Source organism: Lepisma saccharinum, chromosome 3 (assembly GCF_977018435.1).
Source record: "Lepisma saccharinum chromosome 3, izLepSacc3.1, whole genome shotgun sequence".
In the NCBI taxonomy this organism is placed as follows: domain Eukaryota; kingdom Metazoa; phylum Arthropoda; class Insecta; order Zygentoma; family Lepismatidae; genus Lepisma; species Lepisma saccharinum.
In genome coordinates, this window is record NC_139231.1 from 81,026,419 (window position 1) to 81,044,155 (window position 17,737).

The following is a 17,737-nucleotide window of genomic DNA, read 5'->3' on the forward strand; positions in this document are numbered from 1 at the left end:
CAATACACCAATAGTCGTATGAAATTGAAAATAAAGGATTCTCACATAACAATATTGTCATCTTTATCTCAGCCACGAGCTATAAAAAAGTAGCTGGGGAGGTAAGAGGGGGTGGGGTGATGTAGCCAATATAAGAATATGATGACACGTGCAAAATACTCATGGCAAGAGTTTGTCTATGTGTGTGGGAGCCTGTGATGGTATCATAGGGGGCGGGTCATAGCCAAACAAGTACACGAAAGAGCCAGATCTGTCTCCAAAAGAGCTAAGTTGACAACAGTGATCCCAGCTGCCATGGAGAGAAGAACCTCGCAGAAACCCTTCCTCATGCCCTTAATCGGGTACAAGGGGGTAGTTTTAGGCAATCATCTACTTTCTGCTGTATAGTTTGTGTCTGCATGTGCAAAACATTGTACGTGACCTGAAAAAATATTTGTGTTGTGGTGAATGGAAAGTTTGTTAAGATATTAATGTGCAGATTTGCACTTGTTCCAGCTATATTGATAATTAAACTACATATTAGGGTATATGCATCACCAGTCGAACATTTGTTTGATATAGAAAAGTATCCTCAACAATTTTCGAGGCCTTACAACATGCCAAAAGTAAGCATGCGAGTTAAAAATTAAGTGTGTTAATTACAAAGTCTTAGTCTTACCTTAAGAATATTGATTCTTTTATTGGATGAAGATGACATGTGAATTGGTAAATGTAAAAGCTTTAATATACTGGTATTTTATTTATTATGATGAACATGCAATGATCAGGTGATCCTCAATCTAGAATGGGGTAAAGAAACCTATTTAAATGCAGGGCTATGCTGATGCCAAAATACTAATGTGGCTGATACTACTGTACACTTTTCCAAAGGTTTGGTATCTCTTATGGGTTCTGCGAAAATGCTGCATGCCACTTTCATGGAGTCTTAATTATCCTGGAAAGTAGTGCAAAATTCAGAATTATCATTTAATTTGCAGAAGTATTGTCTGAAAAGGGTCGATTTTGTGATTAGGTGACAACTGCTTTAGTAACCCAATGTAATTCTTGGAATGTTTTAAAGGAAGATTCATATTTGACTACTACTAATAAATTTATGTGTAATTGCAATGGGATGCTTGTACGTTAATATTGATGAATATTCTCAACAACTTTTTAATTGTTACAATGTTGAAGTTTCAGTTTCACTGAAAATTAGTAAGAGAATAGGTGTTGGTACCAGCTCAGCCCTTAATTAAATGTGTTGGCAATTCATTTTAGTACAGCTAAAACAATAAAGCATTGGTGATAGGAACAGTATGCACTATCAATGTGAATTAATTGTACCATGTGTTCAAAAATTTTATTGGTCAATTTAGACTATATTTTCACCAATGATGAACAGAAATACATGAAATGAGCATCATTTGAATCTGGAGTTTTTTGAAGTTTCACACAGACCTTAAATACATTCAATGTATGCCGCACGTGTGACACCACAGATGTCAGACACTGATGTACTCCTTTTCTAGGGCTATTCCAAATGTACATTCACATTGTATAATCGACAGGAATTTCATGATCCTTGGGACATTTTCAACTCAGATTATAGTCAAGAAATCTGCCAATAATTTATGAACATGGTGTATTGCATGATTCAAATATTAGTTTTTCTGAAACCATGGTGCAATGAAAATTGTTGTTTAACTTTGCTCTTGGAATAAGGTTCACTTATATACATATAAATAACAACATACATTACACATCAGAAAGTAGAATAGCCCATACAGTAATTTATAAGCACATCTTGGAAAAGTTTAGGAAATAGAAAATTGCAGCCTTCAAAAATATGGTAATGTTGTTAGTAGTGTTTTTAAGGGACCAAAGAATATAAAGTTAATATACAGTTGAGGGAGACCTATAAGCAAGCTTGGAAATGAACCTTCAGAAGAAAATGCAACTTTTAGCAATGGGCCAGTGTGGCATGCTTAATGTGATGTCACTCAGACCGTCCATGATGTTACAAGGTGACCTCAACTTGTGTTAGTGGACTATTCCGTAACTGAAGGCTGAATTACACGGAATTGGATTTTCAGTAGGAATGCCCTAGTTGGTGCTAAACTGCCTACCTGGCTGGAAATCAAGGTGGCCAGGCTGACTCTTTGACTGGTTTTTGACCACTAGGCCATGTTCTAATTGCAACTGGCTTTCTCTGCTAGATTCTGTGGAACAGACAACCAGAGTGAATTTTTTGGCCATGTGAAGAAAATATCTGAGTTTGGCAAAGGAATTTTTTTTTGTCTGGTTTCAGAGTTGGTTGCTTGGTTGTTTTTGTTCACTTCCCGATAAAAGAAAAGTACAGGGATGATGTGCATTTGTGTTCAGTTCATTAATGTTTAGGAATTTATCCAAACTGATGAAATTTGTAAGCGAATGTGATTAGCCGACAAATGAAAATTTTTATTATTACAAGTGTATTAAATGTGTTTGACATATTTCGTTGAACAAAATATTTCCTTTTTTTTTATTTTAATGAATGAAGCCTGTGAATCTCATGTATGAATATACACACCCGAGTTTATTAAAAATATTGTTCAGTACACATTGATTACCATATTTTCTTTCGAGCCAATTTCTAGTCCACACTTTTCTTTTAATTGTTTTAATTTTTATTATCAGCAAAAGCTATTCTACAGGGTGGCTCAAAAAGTCACTTAACACCCTCGGGAACAAGGCCACTGCAGCGTGCAACGTGGAAATGGTGATGACCAATCATTGCCAGGCCAAGGGGGAACCACATTGATGCCTCCCGCATGGTCGGTAGCCATCTTGATCACCGTCATCTTGAATTCAACTTCAGAATTTTAAATGGGAAGGGGGTGATATGATATATCAAATCAGACTAGAATTTCACGAGAAAAGCAATGGTGAAGGTTTTTTCGATGTATCGTTAACCAGTAAAAAGTTATGACTCAATTTGTGTAGCAATTTGCTTCTTTTCGAGGTGTTAGAAAAATGCCTTAAAATTTGTTTAGATGGCTGCCGACCACGTGGGTGCCGTCAATATGGTTCCTCCTTGGCCTGATAACGATTGGTCATCACCATTTCCATGTTGCGTGCTGTAGTGGCCTTGTACTGGGGGTGTTAAGTGACTTTTTCAGCCACCCTGTACATTATTCTTCAAATCGCTCGTCCATCTTTTTATCTTGTCTGCTTTGCGCAATGTCTTATAGGAACAAAAGCATACTGGCAAGTACGTTAACAAGTATCATGTGAGGTGAAAACCAACAGCTGAGCCAGTACCACACAAATAGTCAAAGCCCAACTGGAAAATCCAGCAGGAGATCTAGCATCGTGTGATTCAGGCATTATGTGTATTGGTTTTCATTCTCCTTTTTCATCACCTCTTTAAAGAATATTTTTTAAAATACAGTTAAGTGTAAAAGTCATTTGAATGGACTTGCATAAAAATGGTTGGCATGTTCAGTTTAAGGGGTACATAATAATGTAAATGCTATTAGTTTTACACATAGGGTTTGGTGCATGTGTTTCTGTACTTAGTTTCTGCTGGATCTATGGCTCTCTCAACAACAAATGCATCAAACATAATTTGAAAGAACCACATGTATTCCAGTTCTGAACAATTCTGTTTTTATAACCCATTGTAGAGCATTCAGGCAAATTTTCCATTGCAGCCGAAAACCATTGCAGACATTTGGACAGAAGATCAGTGTGGTTCTTCAAAGTGAGACATTTTTTTTAAAAGGTTTGTTGCCGAGATAGCACCCAGAGTATGGCAGAAACCCTGTTGTATTTTGGAAAATTAAGGTAATACAAATATTAAAGCTATTCTTGTTTCATTCTCCATGACAGAAAAAAGGGCGAAGATTCCTTCTCTACAGACGGAAGACACACACAGCAGCTCCAAAGCTGCGTGGATAGCAGTGGAGAAGGAGCAGACATGTGTGGGGACACGTCTACTGTAAACATCTCCAGCCTTCCTGGATACCATATGCTTTCAAATCAGGAAAAACAGGTTTGTGGTGTTTTTCATGGTTAGCATCATAAGTACAGTATAGTACTTTAAATCAAACCCGAATATATTAACTTGAAGGAACTGATTTCCTGCCTAATTTTGTTTTGGTATTATGTAGAGCGACAAATGGAATGGAAGGGTAATGGGGGGTCAAGAATGTCTGTGGGGAGATGGGGTTGTTAGCAGAGTGTGTGGTGACCTCCGCACTTGGGGGTAGCAATTGATGTTGGGTAAACAATTCTTTTAAAATGTATGTACGTGTGTGTGTGTGTGTGTATGTATACAAATTGACATAATGCTTTAATCCTAAATGTCCAAGCAGTTCCCTTGGTATTTGTGCCAATTTCCAGTGTGTAATTGGCAGGAAATTTTGAAATTTTGTACTGTTTTAAATAAAATAAATTTAACTCTGAACCTATGAATGGTAAAGTTACAAATCACATCTTGTTATGTTCATTACAGATTAGCTATAAATCTGTGGTCTTAAAAAACAATATTGCTTTATCAAGTAGAAGAGGAGAAGAAAATGCTGGCTCTCCCCCATGGAGGCAATGCTACAATATGAGGTTTGAAGATGCTACCTACATATTGTTTGTGTGTGTCACTCTCCTTGCAAAAATTATGCACTTGTTGTTGATATGTTTTGAGGAAGAAATTGTTTTTCCACTCTCCTTGCAAAAGTTATGCACTTGCTCTTGATATGTTTTGAGGAAGAAATTGTTTTCCAAAGCAATACAAAAGAATCACAGCTTCACGAGTCATCACCAGTGCACTGTCATTGTTGTCATCTGAAGGTCCACACTGTTAGCCTTCATCACCATTTGCATCACTCTTCACAGTACACATTTCATTGATGTCTTCATCACTCCATAATCCCATGCACACAGCATCATCTCTATGTCCCTTTGTGACAAGTTGGGCTATCTTGTGCTATCATGCTTGTCTTTGAGGGAAGCCTACAGTATGCCAGTGATGCAGGGAAGGAAAAAGAAGGAAAAAACATTGAGAAGAAACTACACAACAATTATTTTTCTCCTTCGGTTTGTGATCTCAAAACCAAACAAAAGAGGTCACATGTACACTCACTTCTTTGTTGTTGATAGGCCATGAAACACTGCCAACTCCCTCTTCCCCTTCCTGCTTCCCATTGGTCCTTTGGCTTTCCACTGTGCTGACAAGCAGTGGCTGTGAAAACACTGTGCATTCTTGACCTCTATCAGGGTGGCTACTCACCGGGAATTCCTTGAAATCTGAGAATTATGCATGAATTCTACTTGATTTTTTTTCCGTAGACGTAAAAAATTGCAACTTTTATTAATCCAAATCCCATTGAATTTATACATATTTATTTAATGCTCTGAGGCAAGTTTTTCACAGTTTAGTTTTTTTTTTATCGAGGAAGCAAAATAAAACTGAATTCTCTCAGTTCGTTTGCTTTGTTAGTGTCCTTTGCAGAACAATCTATCTGAGAGACTGAAGATTATTGCAAGATAAGATATCTTGAAGTTGATTAGGTAAATTGGAGATTGAGATTCTTATGAAATTCTTATACAATTAACAAATATTCATAGATTAGTATATCCCATAACATTTGTGACTTGTGTTTGTAGATGTATTTTGAGTCTGAGTATGTGAAATGGCAAATGTAAACTCCATATATGTACCGTTTAATTGAATTGAATTAGAATTTTTGGATCAATTGGATATATTATTAATATATTTTTGTGTGTATGAGTGAGCTGTGAGAGGCAATAATTGCACTTGACTCCTTCCCTTCCCTCACAAAGAAACCTAGCCAAAATCAAACTACTAATCAGTAATTACTAACGACGACGCACTTCATGTCTCATGTAGCAATAAAAACCTGAATCTCCAAATATTATCTGAGTCACAGTCACATACCACACAACCACACTGTTTGGTACAGAAATGTACCAGGTGGGTATTTAGGGATTAAAGCATTATGCATCCCCTCTTACAAACAAATACATAGATCACATCGTTGTTTACTTAAAAAAGAAACTATGAAGTAAATTCCATTGCGTAAGAGCCCTTGAAGGGCCAAAACTTGCCTGCCAAGTGACTTTTTATTTGGCGACTAGTGGTCAGTGCATTGAGCCCCATTGATGGATAGAAACTTAACATTTTGAGCTCCCACCAGGGTATGGAACCAAGGACTGGTAGAAACAGATTTTATCGATTTAATTGGGAGTAATAATTTTGTTAAATACTATGTTCCTTACCAGAATTTCCATAAATGAAAGATTTATGTAAATTAATTTATAAAATGTTGAGGCGCATTATAAATTTGATTCTAGATACGTTCATTAAGTTCAAGTATTTTATTGGTCTGCAAAATACTAGGTGCAAGTATCCCAGAAATTATGCCAATTTCATAATTTTCATTAATTTTGCACCTTTGACGTATGACACAAGTGGATTTTGTGATAAAAATCTTATTGTAGAATATTTATTTATGGTTTATTGGCATCTGCCAACATTCCTGATTGGTCCGTTCCTAGCAAATAGTCCTTTCAGTACTTTCCTTAGGTATCACGTAGAGCCAGAAACTGCATATTTAAAAATACATTTAAAATATCATGCACATGAAATTTGATTTTTTTCCTGCCTTGATACAGTTCTAATTGTACATATTTCTTACTGAATTTACAGTTAAAGTAATAAATAATATGACTAGAAAACTTCTTACGTCACGTGCCGGCAACATATTTGTTAAAACACTAAAATAACACACAAACAGCACGATAAAAAAAACACTTCGGAGTTCTTCCAAGCTTTCGACTCCTTCACGGAGTCACATTCAGGGCTGGTAGAGGAGAGACAGAGTAGATGCGGTTGTCGTAACACTAAGCCAGCCCAGAAGATGACTCCGTGAAGGAGTCAAAAGCTTTGAAGAACTCCGAAGTGTTTTTTATCATGCTGTTCGTGTGTTATTTTAGTGTTTTAACAAATAATAAATAATAATTAGATTATGATTACGAGCACAGTAATTTATGGTTGTTGTATTTTTTAAAAAGTCAGTGGTACAGTTGGGTGACATGTAAGATGCTGTATAATCTGGCAAAATACAGGATTCATGGGTCGGTGTGTGTTTGTTCCTCTTTTGACTCTTTCGTTTTAATTACTTTAGCCAAACCAGCCTCAGTGGCAGAATGGTTAGTAGCATACTACGAAGCCATAGGTCCCAGGTTCGAATCCTCGGTAAGGTATGGACATTTTGTTGTGTTTGTTCCCTCAGCTATTTCATCACTTCACCATTCATCCTCATCATCGCAATTAACTTAGAGAGGTAGAAAGTGGCATAAAATAACCAAAATATAGATATTTTAACCAAGAACAATATAAAGAGCCTGCTGTCAACCTTAAGTTAGAAATTAAATTTTCCTTATTCTTCCTCAGTAAAACAATCTGTTGGTTCTTTCTAGAGCAAGTGCATGGAGAAAAATAATCAATATGAACTAACTTGCTCATTGTTCCCCGTATTTTAAAAATATGGTCAGTTTAAAAAATCCTTAATGGGTGAGTTAATTTGTATTGACTATTATATGCCACTCCCTTGACCTTTATTTTACAGTGGTATTCTATAAGTTCGTTATTTTGAAATATGTTCATACCATCCTAAGTACTTCCACATTGCAATGACTGTTAAAAGTCAGTAGTTGTTATGATGCAGAAGTGCTTGTAACTTTACGATAATGGTCACTTTTTCAATTTAGATTGTGTTTCTTTTCAGTTGTGTTCTGCTCTAAATACGAAACCATCCCAGTTCATCACATGGAAAACAATATTGCTGAAGGTAAGTACAATTATTTATATAACAAAGGAATGTTTTTATCTTGAGTCTTACTAACGGCTGTGAATAAATTCTTAATTTGTGTGAAATTCCTCCATTTCTCCTTGCATAATACTTATCTGACGAGTTATTCTATCCACATCAATTCACCCATGTAAACATGTTGGATAGAGATGTCATATCATAAACATTAAAGTATTGGGGCTGTATTATTGCTGGGAATTTTTAGGAACATCAACATCACTCTATATTGTTGTGGTGATAGATGGTTAAGTAAAGAAACATGGTTTTGATTTATTGAAGAGACATATATGTAGTATGTACAACATTATATCATCCAATTCTTTACCTTGTACTACAGAAAAAAGTAAAAGTAAATCATGATAATGTAGTCAATCATCGTAGTTAGAATCATAAATTCAGACAGGATTACGAATCTGCACACACACACAAACACACACACTTACACACACAGGAATAGGATGAGAAAAGGTGCCTGAAGGGCAGATAAACACAAATGAAGAAGGAAACAGTAAACACTTACCACATTAAAGGAAAAAGTTTGATATTTCGTAGGCTAGGCCACATTTTCAACGGAGAAGAAAGAGGTTCACAGAATGACGAAGAGTAGGAGCACAGAATACTAACTGTAGCGTTTGGTACAATATTGACAGAGACAGACCATGGGAAACTAATATAAGGTACTTTCACCAGTGTTTACTGCATAAAAGATAGATTATGGCAACACGGAACAGTTGTTGAAGGTGGTATTATGGCTCTTGGTGTGGATGGCAACTGTGAAATCAGAGTTTTGGGTGGAGGAAAGGTGATTATTGATCCTTAGATTCAAGGGGGTGGAGGTTTTGCCCAGGTAAAAGTTGCAGAATTGGCAGAAGAGGGTGTAAATCAGGTTGGATGAGTGGCAGGTGCCCTTGGGGTGAAGGGTGAACTCACCTGCAGCTGTGGGGATGAGGGGGTGGGGGAGGTGATGAGTATAGGGCAGGTCTTGCACCTGTGAGCTGGGGGGAGCGGTGTGGAAGGGGTGGGAGTGTTTTGGACCAAGATGTTCTTGAGGTTGTTGGGAGACGGAAGACGACCCTAGGTTTATCCCGAAAGATGTCCCTGGTCTCGGGGTCACTGTGCAGGAGGGAGTGGAGGGTATATCTGATTTTCATGATGTGGAGGTGTATTGGATCACCCAGGGGGGTCTGTGGTGGTGTGGTAGGGGTGGGTAATGGTAAAGGGGATCGGGTAATAGTGGGCATGTTGGTTTGGGACTGAAATTGGGCAGAAGTGGAAGGGGGAGAGTGCAGCCAGTCTGAAAAGCTTGATGGCAGAGATTGGAGAGTTTTTGGAGGTGTTTAGTGTTAAGGTCACTGGCAATGGAATGGGTGGTGTACCAGAAGAAGTCTATTTTGTGATGGTGGTTACCTGGGGTCAGCAATAGGATTTTGGTAAGGGATTGAATAGAATTGGGTGGTTCTCGGGGGCGATTTAGCTGGGATCAGTACATAGCGTGGGTCAGTTCAATAGTGAAATTTCTCGCTAGTGGGAAAATCGTGGGTTTTATGCTTGGGGGCATGGCGGAAAAAGGCAGTTTGGGTGTGAGGCCTAATATCAAATAGGAGTGCAGGAAGCGTGCATGAGACGTAGCTTTGGTGTAGAAAACAATAAGAGATCGCAGGCGGTTCAGTTGAAAGGATTCATACCAAAGTGGAAAAAAATTGATAAAAGCAAGGAGGGCCAAAAGAGCTAAATAAAAATCAAAGAAGGAGAAAGGAAACAATCACGGGATAGTGGAAAAATTCAAAATTTAAGCTAACTTAGTAGCATTTTTGGTGTGAGACGAAAGAGACAGAACCGGAAGTTGGGGACCTTGTAGAGTTGCCAGGTCCCCATCGAAGAAGAAGCGGTGCATAGAATGAGAAAAACACTGTTTCGTCACCAGGCTCGTTGAAACCTGTGAGTCGGTGGGATGGGTTGGGTTGGAAGGGAGGGCAGGAGAGATGGGATGACTTGGGAGGGAGGGTGGGGTGAGGTGGGGACATTACTGGTTGGCCTTGTTCAGGCCAGGTGTAGTGGTTGCACTCATGGCCAATATATAGACCCACTCCCATCTTTTGCAAACATAGGTGAATGATGGTTGGGGTAGGAGATGGATGATCACTACCTGGAAGCAGTCGTTGAAAGGGATGTTGTGGTGGTTGGTGTGGACGGCGACATTGAAGTCCAGGTTGTGGGTGGAGGTGCGGAGGTTGAGGGCCGTTGATGTTTCCCCCAGGTAAAAATCACCACAGATGTTGCAGGTGAGGATGTAGATCAGGTTTGAGGCATGGCAGGTCCCTTTGGGATGGGGGTAAATTTGCCAGTGGCCGTGTGCACCTGGAGGGTGTGAGAGGTAATGAGGATGGGGCAGGTTTTGCACCTAGGGCGGTTGCATTTGTTGGCAGGGGGGTGTTGGTTGTGTTGTGAAGGAGTGTTGTGGACCAGGATGTTTTGGAGGTTGGGGGTGTGTTTGAAAACCACTCTGGGCTTGTCGGGAAATATGTTTTTGGTTTCAGGATCACTGTGAAGAATTGGGAGAAGAGAGTGTAGTGTGTGCCTGATTTTGTTGAGGTGGGGAAGATATAGGGTGAGGAGTCCAGGTGGGTTGGTGGCAGCAGGTTTCTTTGTGGTAGTGGTGTGTGAGACAGCTTGCAATATTTGTTTCGTGACCAGGACGGAGGGATATCCACGGTTGACCAGGGCTTGGTGTAGGTGGAGGTTAAATTCTGGTGGGAGTTGGGTGAAGTGTTCAGGCACTGTCCCCTGAGGGCCAGAGAGAATGGAATGGCTTTTTTGGTGTGGAACGGGTGGGAGCTGGAGAAGTGTAGGTATTGCATGTGGTTGGTGGATTTTATGTGGATAGAGGTAGTCAGGTGTCCTCCCTCAATGTGCACGTCCACATCCAGGAAGGTGATCTGGTTGGGGGAGTACATCCAGGTGAATTTTATGGAACGGAAGTGATTAAGTTGGTCCAGGAAAGCCTATAAGGTTGGTTCTCCATGTGTCCAGAGCATGAAGATGTCGTCGATGAAACGGAACCATTGGAGGGGTTGGGTATCCAAGAACTCTTGCTCAAGTTTGCCCATGAAGAGGTTTGCATAGGATGCAGTCTGGTGCCCATAGCTGTACCTTGGATCTGTAGGAAATATTGGTTTTCGAAGGTGAAATTGTTACATGTAAGGACAAGGTGGGTTACATGGGTCAGGAAGTTAATGCTGGGGTTGTGAGGTTTAGATCTGCTATTGAGGTAGAATTCTATGGAGCGGAGGCCATGGGCGTGGGGTTTGTTGATGTAGAGGGAAGTGGCAAGGATGGTGTTTGGGGGCAATGGTGGAAGGGTGCCGATTTTCTGGAGGAAGTAGTTGGTGTCACGGAGGTAGGAGGGCAGAGCTTTCACAAGAGGCTGTAGATGGGAGTCAACAAAGTCAACAGCATGCTATCATCTTCTATGTAGCTTACTCTACTAACGTCCTTTCTACTCCTGAAGATGTGACATATCGTCACGAGAATTTTAAAGTTTTTTCTGCCTCTGGTGAGTGCTTCCTTTCTCCTCTTTCATTTATGTATATGTATATATATAAAAATCAAAGAAGGTAAAAGGAAACACTCACCGCACAGTAGAAAAATTCAAAATTTTCACTAACTTCGTAGCATCATCGGTATGAGGAGAAAACTCACACCGATGATGCTACGAAGTTAGTGAAAATTTTGAATTTTTCTACTGTCCGGTGAGTGTTTCCTTTTACCTTCTTTGATTTTTACTTAGCCCTTTTTGGCCCTCCTTGCTTTTATCCATTATGTGAATATACATATATATATATATATATATATAGTTTGTACATAAATTTTATATCCACAGCATTATGAACCATCCCCCCCCAAAAAAAAATATATTGTGATGCCCATATTGGACGTGTTCAATACATACCAAACTATTGCTTTCAATGTGGTAATGTTTAATGTACAGTTTTATCCACGTCACTGTTATTAAAATGAGAAAATAAGCTAGAAGGAAAAACATCTCTATGCTGACAGGTACCAGGCAACATTGAATCTAGTGTGTTTCAAGGGAAACAGATCCCGTTGCGGTAGCACTAGCAGAGATTATTCCACGCAGGTAAAACGGGGATAGTGAAAAATCAGATAAGGCCAAGCTGGTTCAGTAGCTCAGGAGTACAGCAATGGCACAGTATACCAGAGACCCGGGGTCGGGTCCTGGTCAAGCCTGCATTTTTTTGCTCAAAATTTCTACGAAGAAAAAACTAGTTTTAACTCATTTCCACCAGTCAACCCTGTTCACCATAATCCACCATTGATTGAAGGAAGATCATTTCTCATAATTGTTTTCCTTATTTTGTTTGTGATATGTCCTTTCTTCTATTACAGGATCATTTACTAAATGCAAAGAAGAAAGATGTGTCTCCCACTCCGTCCAGCTCAGATAATGTTATTAAGAAACATATTTTGAATTACCTCACCAACAGTGGTTGGATTACTGCCAGTTAACCTTACAATAATTTAGTTTGTACCAAATTTTTTCATGGCACGAAAGCATGAATTGTGTGAATTACAAATGGTTGCTCTTGCGAGTGTATGTGTTATATTGTAAATGAATGTAGAGAGTAGAATATGACTACTGTCACAGTCATTTTTTCTTGCTTCATTTGGCTCAATTCATACACTGTATTTAAGGATGACATATTTCTGTATATATTATATAGAAACTTGTGTAATATTTTAAGCGAGAATTATTTACAGGAGGTGGTCATGGTTTGAGTTTGATTTTTTTATGGTCTGTATATCACATGAAATGTGTATCATGCTATCTTCTTTTTGTAATTTATTTAGGATTTTTTTTTTTTTTACGTATGGCATCAGAAATCCTAGAACAACATTTAAGTTTCACTGTGTAATCTATAGACTCAAAGTCTACATCATCATCATCATCATTATTATTGTCAGGTATTCAGTATATTTACGAGCGGAGTTCACATTTCTCTTTCATTTTTTAACAATTGCCTCACTCCACTGTAATAAGAAATTACCATGTATATGAAATGTGATTTCTTATGTATTAATATCAACCAAAAATGGCATATTTGAATCAAAATCTTGATATTTAAAATAGTTTTTGCTTACAAAATTCTGATTATTGAGGACATATTACTATAGTTTGGGCAACTCAAATGCAGAACAGTATTGTCAGCAACATAATAATAATCATCTGTGAATTTGTAATGTTTTACTCTATCTCTATTTCCTACAGTGTGTGGCATTGTCACAGTGCTGATATGTAATGTGAGCAGTATGTTAGATTCCATTTTCTGGTAGTTTCATTGAAACCTATTGTGTGCATCACCTGATTGTCTTGCCATGAGGTTAAAAGAAAATTGTGGCTAGCTTTTGGGTAAAGAAGAGTGCTATTGCAAGAAGAAATACAAGTGGGCAGAGATGATGATAGTACATTTTCAAAGGTACAATATTTGTATTGCATTTTTATGCTTTGTTTCATATTTATGTGACTTTCTTTTTTTTTTTCATTCATAATTGGGCTCGGTTGGACCTTTGGCTCGTGCCAGGGCACCTATTTTCGAATTTTCGTTTCCTTTGGAAAAATACGTCAGCTCAGAATTCCTTCCAGAGCATGCACGTGCTTTCCCTTTGCTGTTGCCTAGATATTCTCAATAGTTTCGTTTGTATGTAAATCTATTAAACTGTTGATTATATCTAGACAACAGCGAAAGCAAACCAGACGAATATTCACGTGAATGCTCTGCAAGAAATTCTAAGCTGACATAATTTTTCAGATTTTAAAATATCATAGTGTTTTTTTGAAAGGAGAGGAAAATTTGAAAGCTACCCTGGTGTCACTCAAAGGTCAAACCAAGCCTTAAAATGTAAGACCATCAGAAACAGAACCAGGTAAGGAGAGGGCTTTAGTACAAATCTACTTGTGTTAGTTAATAGTTGCACCCATGCTCTTATAGCTGCTTAAAAGTAGAATTTGCTATAGACTTTTTGGTTCTTATTCCATGCATAACTGCTCTCTCAATAAGACCTTGTGTTGGCATATGAATGCAGTATTGTAGTTGTTGAATACATGCAACGGGTACTAAACTTAGTTTCATTTCTGTAAAGAAACAAGTGCCTTTTGAAATAATCGTTTAGTGGATAGAAACTCGCCATATCTTTCATTAGCCAAAATTTTATTTAGAGAAGAAAACTGTGATCTTGCTACATATTAATTTGCTCAGTTCTGTAAATTGTTTTGTTGAGCGATGAGTAGATGGGAGGCAGATGGAGAGTGTTTTGACAGTTTTGCCACGCCCAGTCTCTTCTCTGCTATTGTCGTATGCCTCATGTAATGGAAACAGGAGCTTTCAGACCGAAGTAACAAGCTACATATGACATTTAGTGTTTTACATTGAAGTGACGAGGCCCCCCTCCAGTCTGGAAAAAGAACAACATGTATGCATCACCAACAGACTGATGTGACAGGTTATTGTCACTCAGCGTATAAAAGGTTGCATTTATTTCTGAAGGTTCGTTTGAAAGTGACATATGTTGCTTGTTACTTTGGTCTGAAATCTCCTTAAGTGCATTTAGTATATAGCCATACTGAACAAGGGATTTTATCATTCTCCCTTGCTGTGCACATGCCTGACACATATATATTGAATTAAATAAACCTATATTCCTCCTTTTGTCATAGATTTGCGATGTTGCTGGTTTGTCTTCTGTTAAAACCTACAGTATCCCCATCACCAAACTTTGTGCTTTCTGTAAACTAACAGTCTCACTTAAAAGATATATCACTAGATTATTGATTGTAGCATTGTATTAAAGCCTATGTTTGTCAGTATGTTCATCTAAGGGAATTCTCCATGATACTCGGAGCACAGAAATACACCTTGGAAAAATGTATACAGCTTCTCTATGACTTATAGAAGACATTAAAACTTTTGGTAACTTGGTTGTTGCCAACTCTTTGTAACTTCGACACCCAGTCGGTGGGGCATTGGGGCTAGTATTTTGGCTTGCATCATTGCCTCTATTGTGCAAATATTTTTAAAGTCATGAGTTGGCAATGCTTTACCTTTCTACATGACCACGCATACATTAAGTCAGAACCTAACAATACATCAAGCATTGTAGATGTTTCACATTGGATTTTTGGTGATATCAAGTGATTATACCTTTTGAGGCTGAAACTGTTGGATAAATGTTTAGTTGAAATTCTGAAGAGTAATTATTGAAAACACACATTTCATACAATTACCTACAAATGCTCTAAGATCAGAGTATATACTGTATAATGCAGCACTTGTTTGTGGTGAAAGAAACAAAGAAGTGCAAGCAACTGCACTAGAATAAGATTTTGCATTTATCAGTGATTACTAACTCATAAATATAGATACATATATATGCCTTTTTAAATTTGTAGCTATTTTGGAACATTCAGTAAATATGGTCCTTTTATTCCAGAATCATCATAATACATGCGTATACCAGTGTTCCATACATGCAATACTTTTCATTGAAGTTTAAGATTATATTGCCATTGTCATCATTAGTGTACATTGTAACTTGAGTATAATTTTGTAGTATTTTTTAAATGTGTTATAATTTATAGAAAACCACAGCAAAATACTTTTTAACTTTTCATGATCCTTACCTTGTTTTACTTTTGAAATTGAAAATTTCTTCAACTATCACAGTATACTATTTCACAAATAATTATTGTAGTATTTGTTAAAAACACTAAAATAACACACAAACAGCACGATGAAAAACATTTAGGAGTTCGTCCGAGCTTTCGACTCCTTCACGGATTCATCATCTGGGCTGTTTGTTATTTTAGTGTTTTTAACAAATATGTTGCCGGCACGTGACGTAAGAAGTTTTCTACGGTCATATAGTAGTCTTCTTGGTGTAATATGTAAACAGTGTACACAGTGTTAAGAACAGGGGAAGTACATTCTTGTCGATGATAATTTAGTGCAAAATTCTGCCATTTTGTTGTAATTTTTATGAAGAAGGTTTTTCAAATATTGTTTGGATTCTCATAAAGAAACTAGATCATTCTGGAAGTGACGTGGGGTGATAATTTCAGTTGTCTAATTGTTAAAGATAGCTGTGTCATTAACTGTGGGACTGTTTAAATATAAATGAGAATTTGCTTCTACGAATTTTGTTTGTAAGACAATTTCACAAATTTGCATTTGGATCATCCACTCATAATAATGCAGTAATTGCAATTCTGAGTGACTCTTTTTTTTTAAGAATGAAAAAATATTGGTGTTTCTGATACTAAATTAAGATTCAACTAGATATTTAAAGTTTTAAAATAAAACTTAGTGGCCAAACCATAAATTTCAATCACCATGAAGACTGTACCTAAGTGCTGTTTATAATGTGTCATGTAGTTGTGTAAATGTCTTTTGAACATGCAAAATTGATTGTTTTTTATCAGCAGAGAAAAATGTAGCCATAAAGAGGCATGTGTTTACTTTCTTCCATGATTAATTACATTGTGATACTTCTAACTTTTCCTGACAGAATATTTATGGATAAGAATCTTAACTGTCAGTGGATCAGGTAGAGACTTTCTTGTGTATTATATATATATAGATCTCAGCACATTATAATTTACAAGTGATGCAAAATGTACCTGTATTTATTCTTGTGTGCTTATTTCAAGTACCAAGTGATCTGTTTGTGAAAGAGTGTTTTGTGAGGAGAGCTATTTGTGTGTAATTATTTTGCTTTAGTGTGTATGTGAATGTATGTGTGTGTGTGCTCAAAAAAATAAATTGTTTTATAGTATGGCTAAATGGTTTTATTGACCTCAATGAAAACTGAGGATCACATGAACTCACTTGTAATGAAAATTGGGTAAAGCCTGTGAAGTGATCACCCAATCATTTTTAAAAAGTAATTTTGTAATTCTGATATATACACAGGATAATTCTGTAACTCTCCGTATAGGAAACAGAAACACCGTATGAACTTGATTATTATGTTTGCAAACTTGTTTCTCAGATTTTTCGAAATAATATAGCAACCATCCAATTGATAATTAAACCACTTTATAAGTGGTTTAGTAAAGAAAGACTAATGAAATTAATTGTGGAAGAAATTTAAAATATAAATTGTACACCATGATCGTTGCATTAAGACTTTTAGCATGCATCCTAATAGCATTTTAACCCTGAACTGGTATAAATATATATTTTTATAACATGAAGATTGACAGGCACCTGAAATTTTCTGTTTTATAAAAAAGGTTTCCTTTCCTTGTAACTATATTGAATTTAGCTCCCTTGTACTTATATTTTGAATCAAATCTGAGCAAAAATTCTGTGATAGAAATAAAAAGAAAGTAATAATCCCAAAGAAAGCTGTAAAATTTATAGAAAATCAAACAAAATAATGAATGTATTGTGTATATACATATATTTTATATATCCCATATCCATCTTTTACATAAGATACAGGGTTGGTAAAAATATCAGTTGCAAAAGAAAACTAATTCACAAACGTAACTTTATACACTCGATGTATGAACCTCTGCTGAGAAAATGTTGAGATGATATTCTAACTCGTGTTGCACATTTTGTAACAAGTAAATAAAAATAATAGTAAAAAAAAAGGTCTTAAAGGTCAGGTGATCCTGAAGGCCATGGGATATCATCAATTGGGAAAGGTCTTGTTCAAACATTCCCGTTTACATTCTGTGGTGATATGTACTCAAGTTGGCTGAAGACATTCATCTGCATGTCTTGGAGTAGTTGTGTGGCATAATTCTACAACAAGCAATCTGGTTCCTCATCAATATGGCTTCACATGTCCGTAGCAAATGTTTT

At 37.1% G+C, this 17,737-nt stretch overlaps 1 protein-coding gene across 5 annotated transcripts in view; it reads left to right on the top strand.

Moving 5' to 3' along the window:
• The window catches only part of Ada2b (Transcriptional adapter 2B), a 62,449-nt gene extending 45,750 nt beyond the window's left edge, over positions 1-16,699 (top strand). For 4 of the 5 annotated variants that reach the window (XM_083118901.1, XM_083118902.1, XM_083118905.1 and 1 more), the window contains 3 exons: positions 3,850-4,012; positions 7,767-7,829; positions 12,258-16,699. In XM_083118901.1, coding sequence (XP_082975027.1) covers positions 3,850-4,012; positions 7,767-7,829; positions 12,258-12,377 — 346 coding nt within the window. In that variant the 3' untranslated portion in view covers positions 12,378-16,699. Of the gene's footprint in view, positions 1-3,849; positions 4,013-4,474; positions 4,579-7,766; positions 7,830-12,257 lie in introns of all 5 variants that reach the window. The other variant, XM_083118903.1, reaches the window with a different exon arrangement.
• The last annotated feature ends 1,038 nt before the right edge of the window (positions 16,700-17,737 follow it).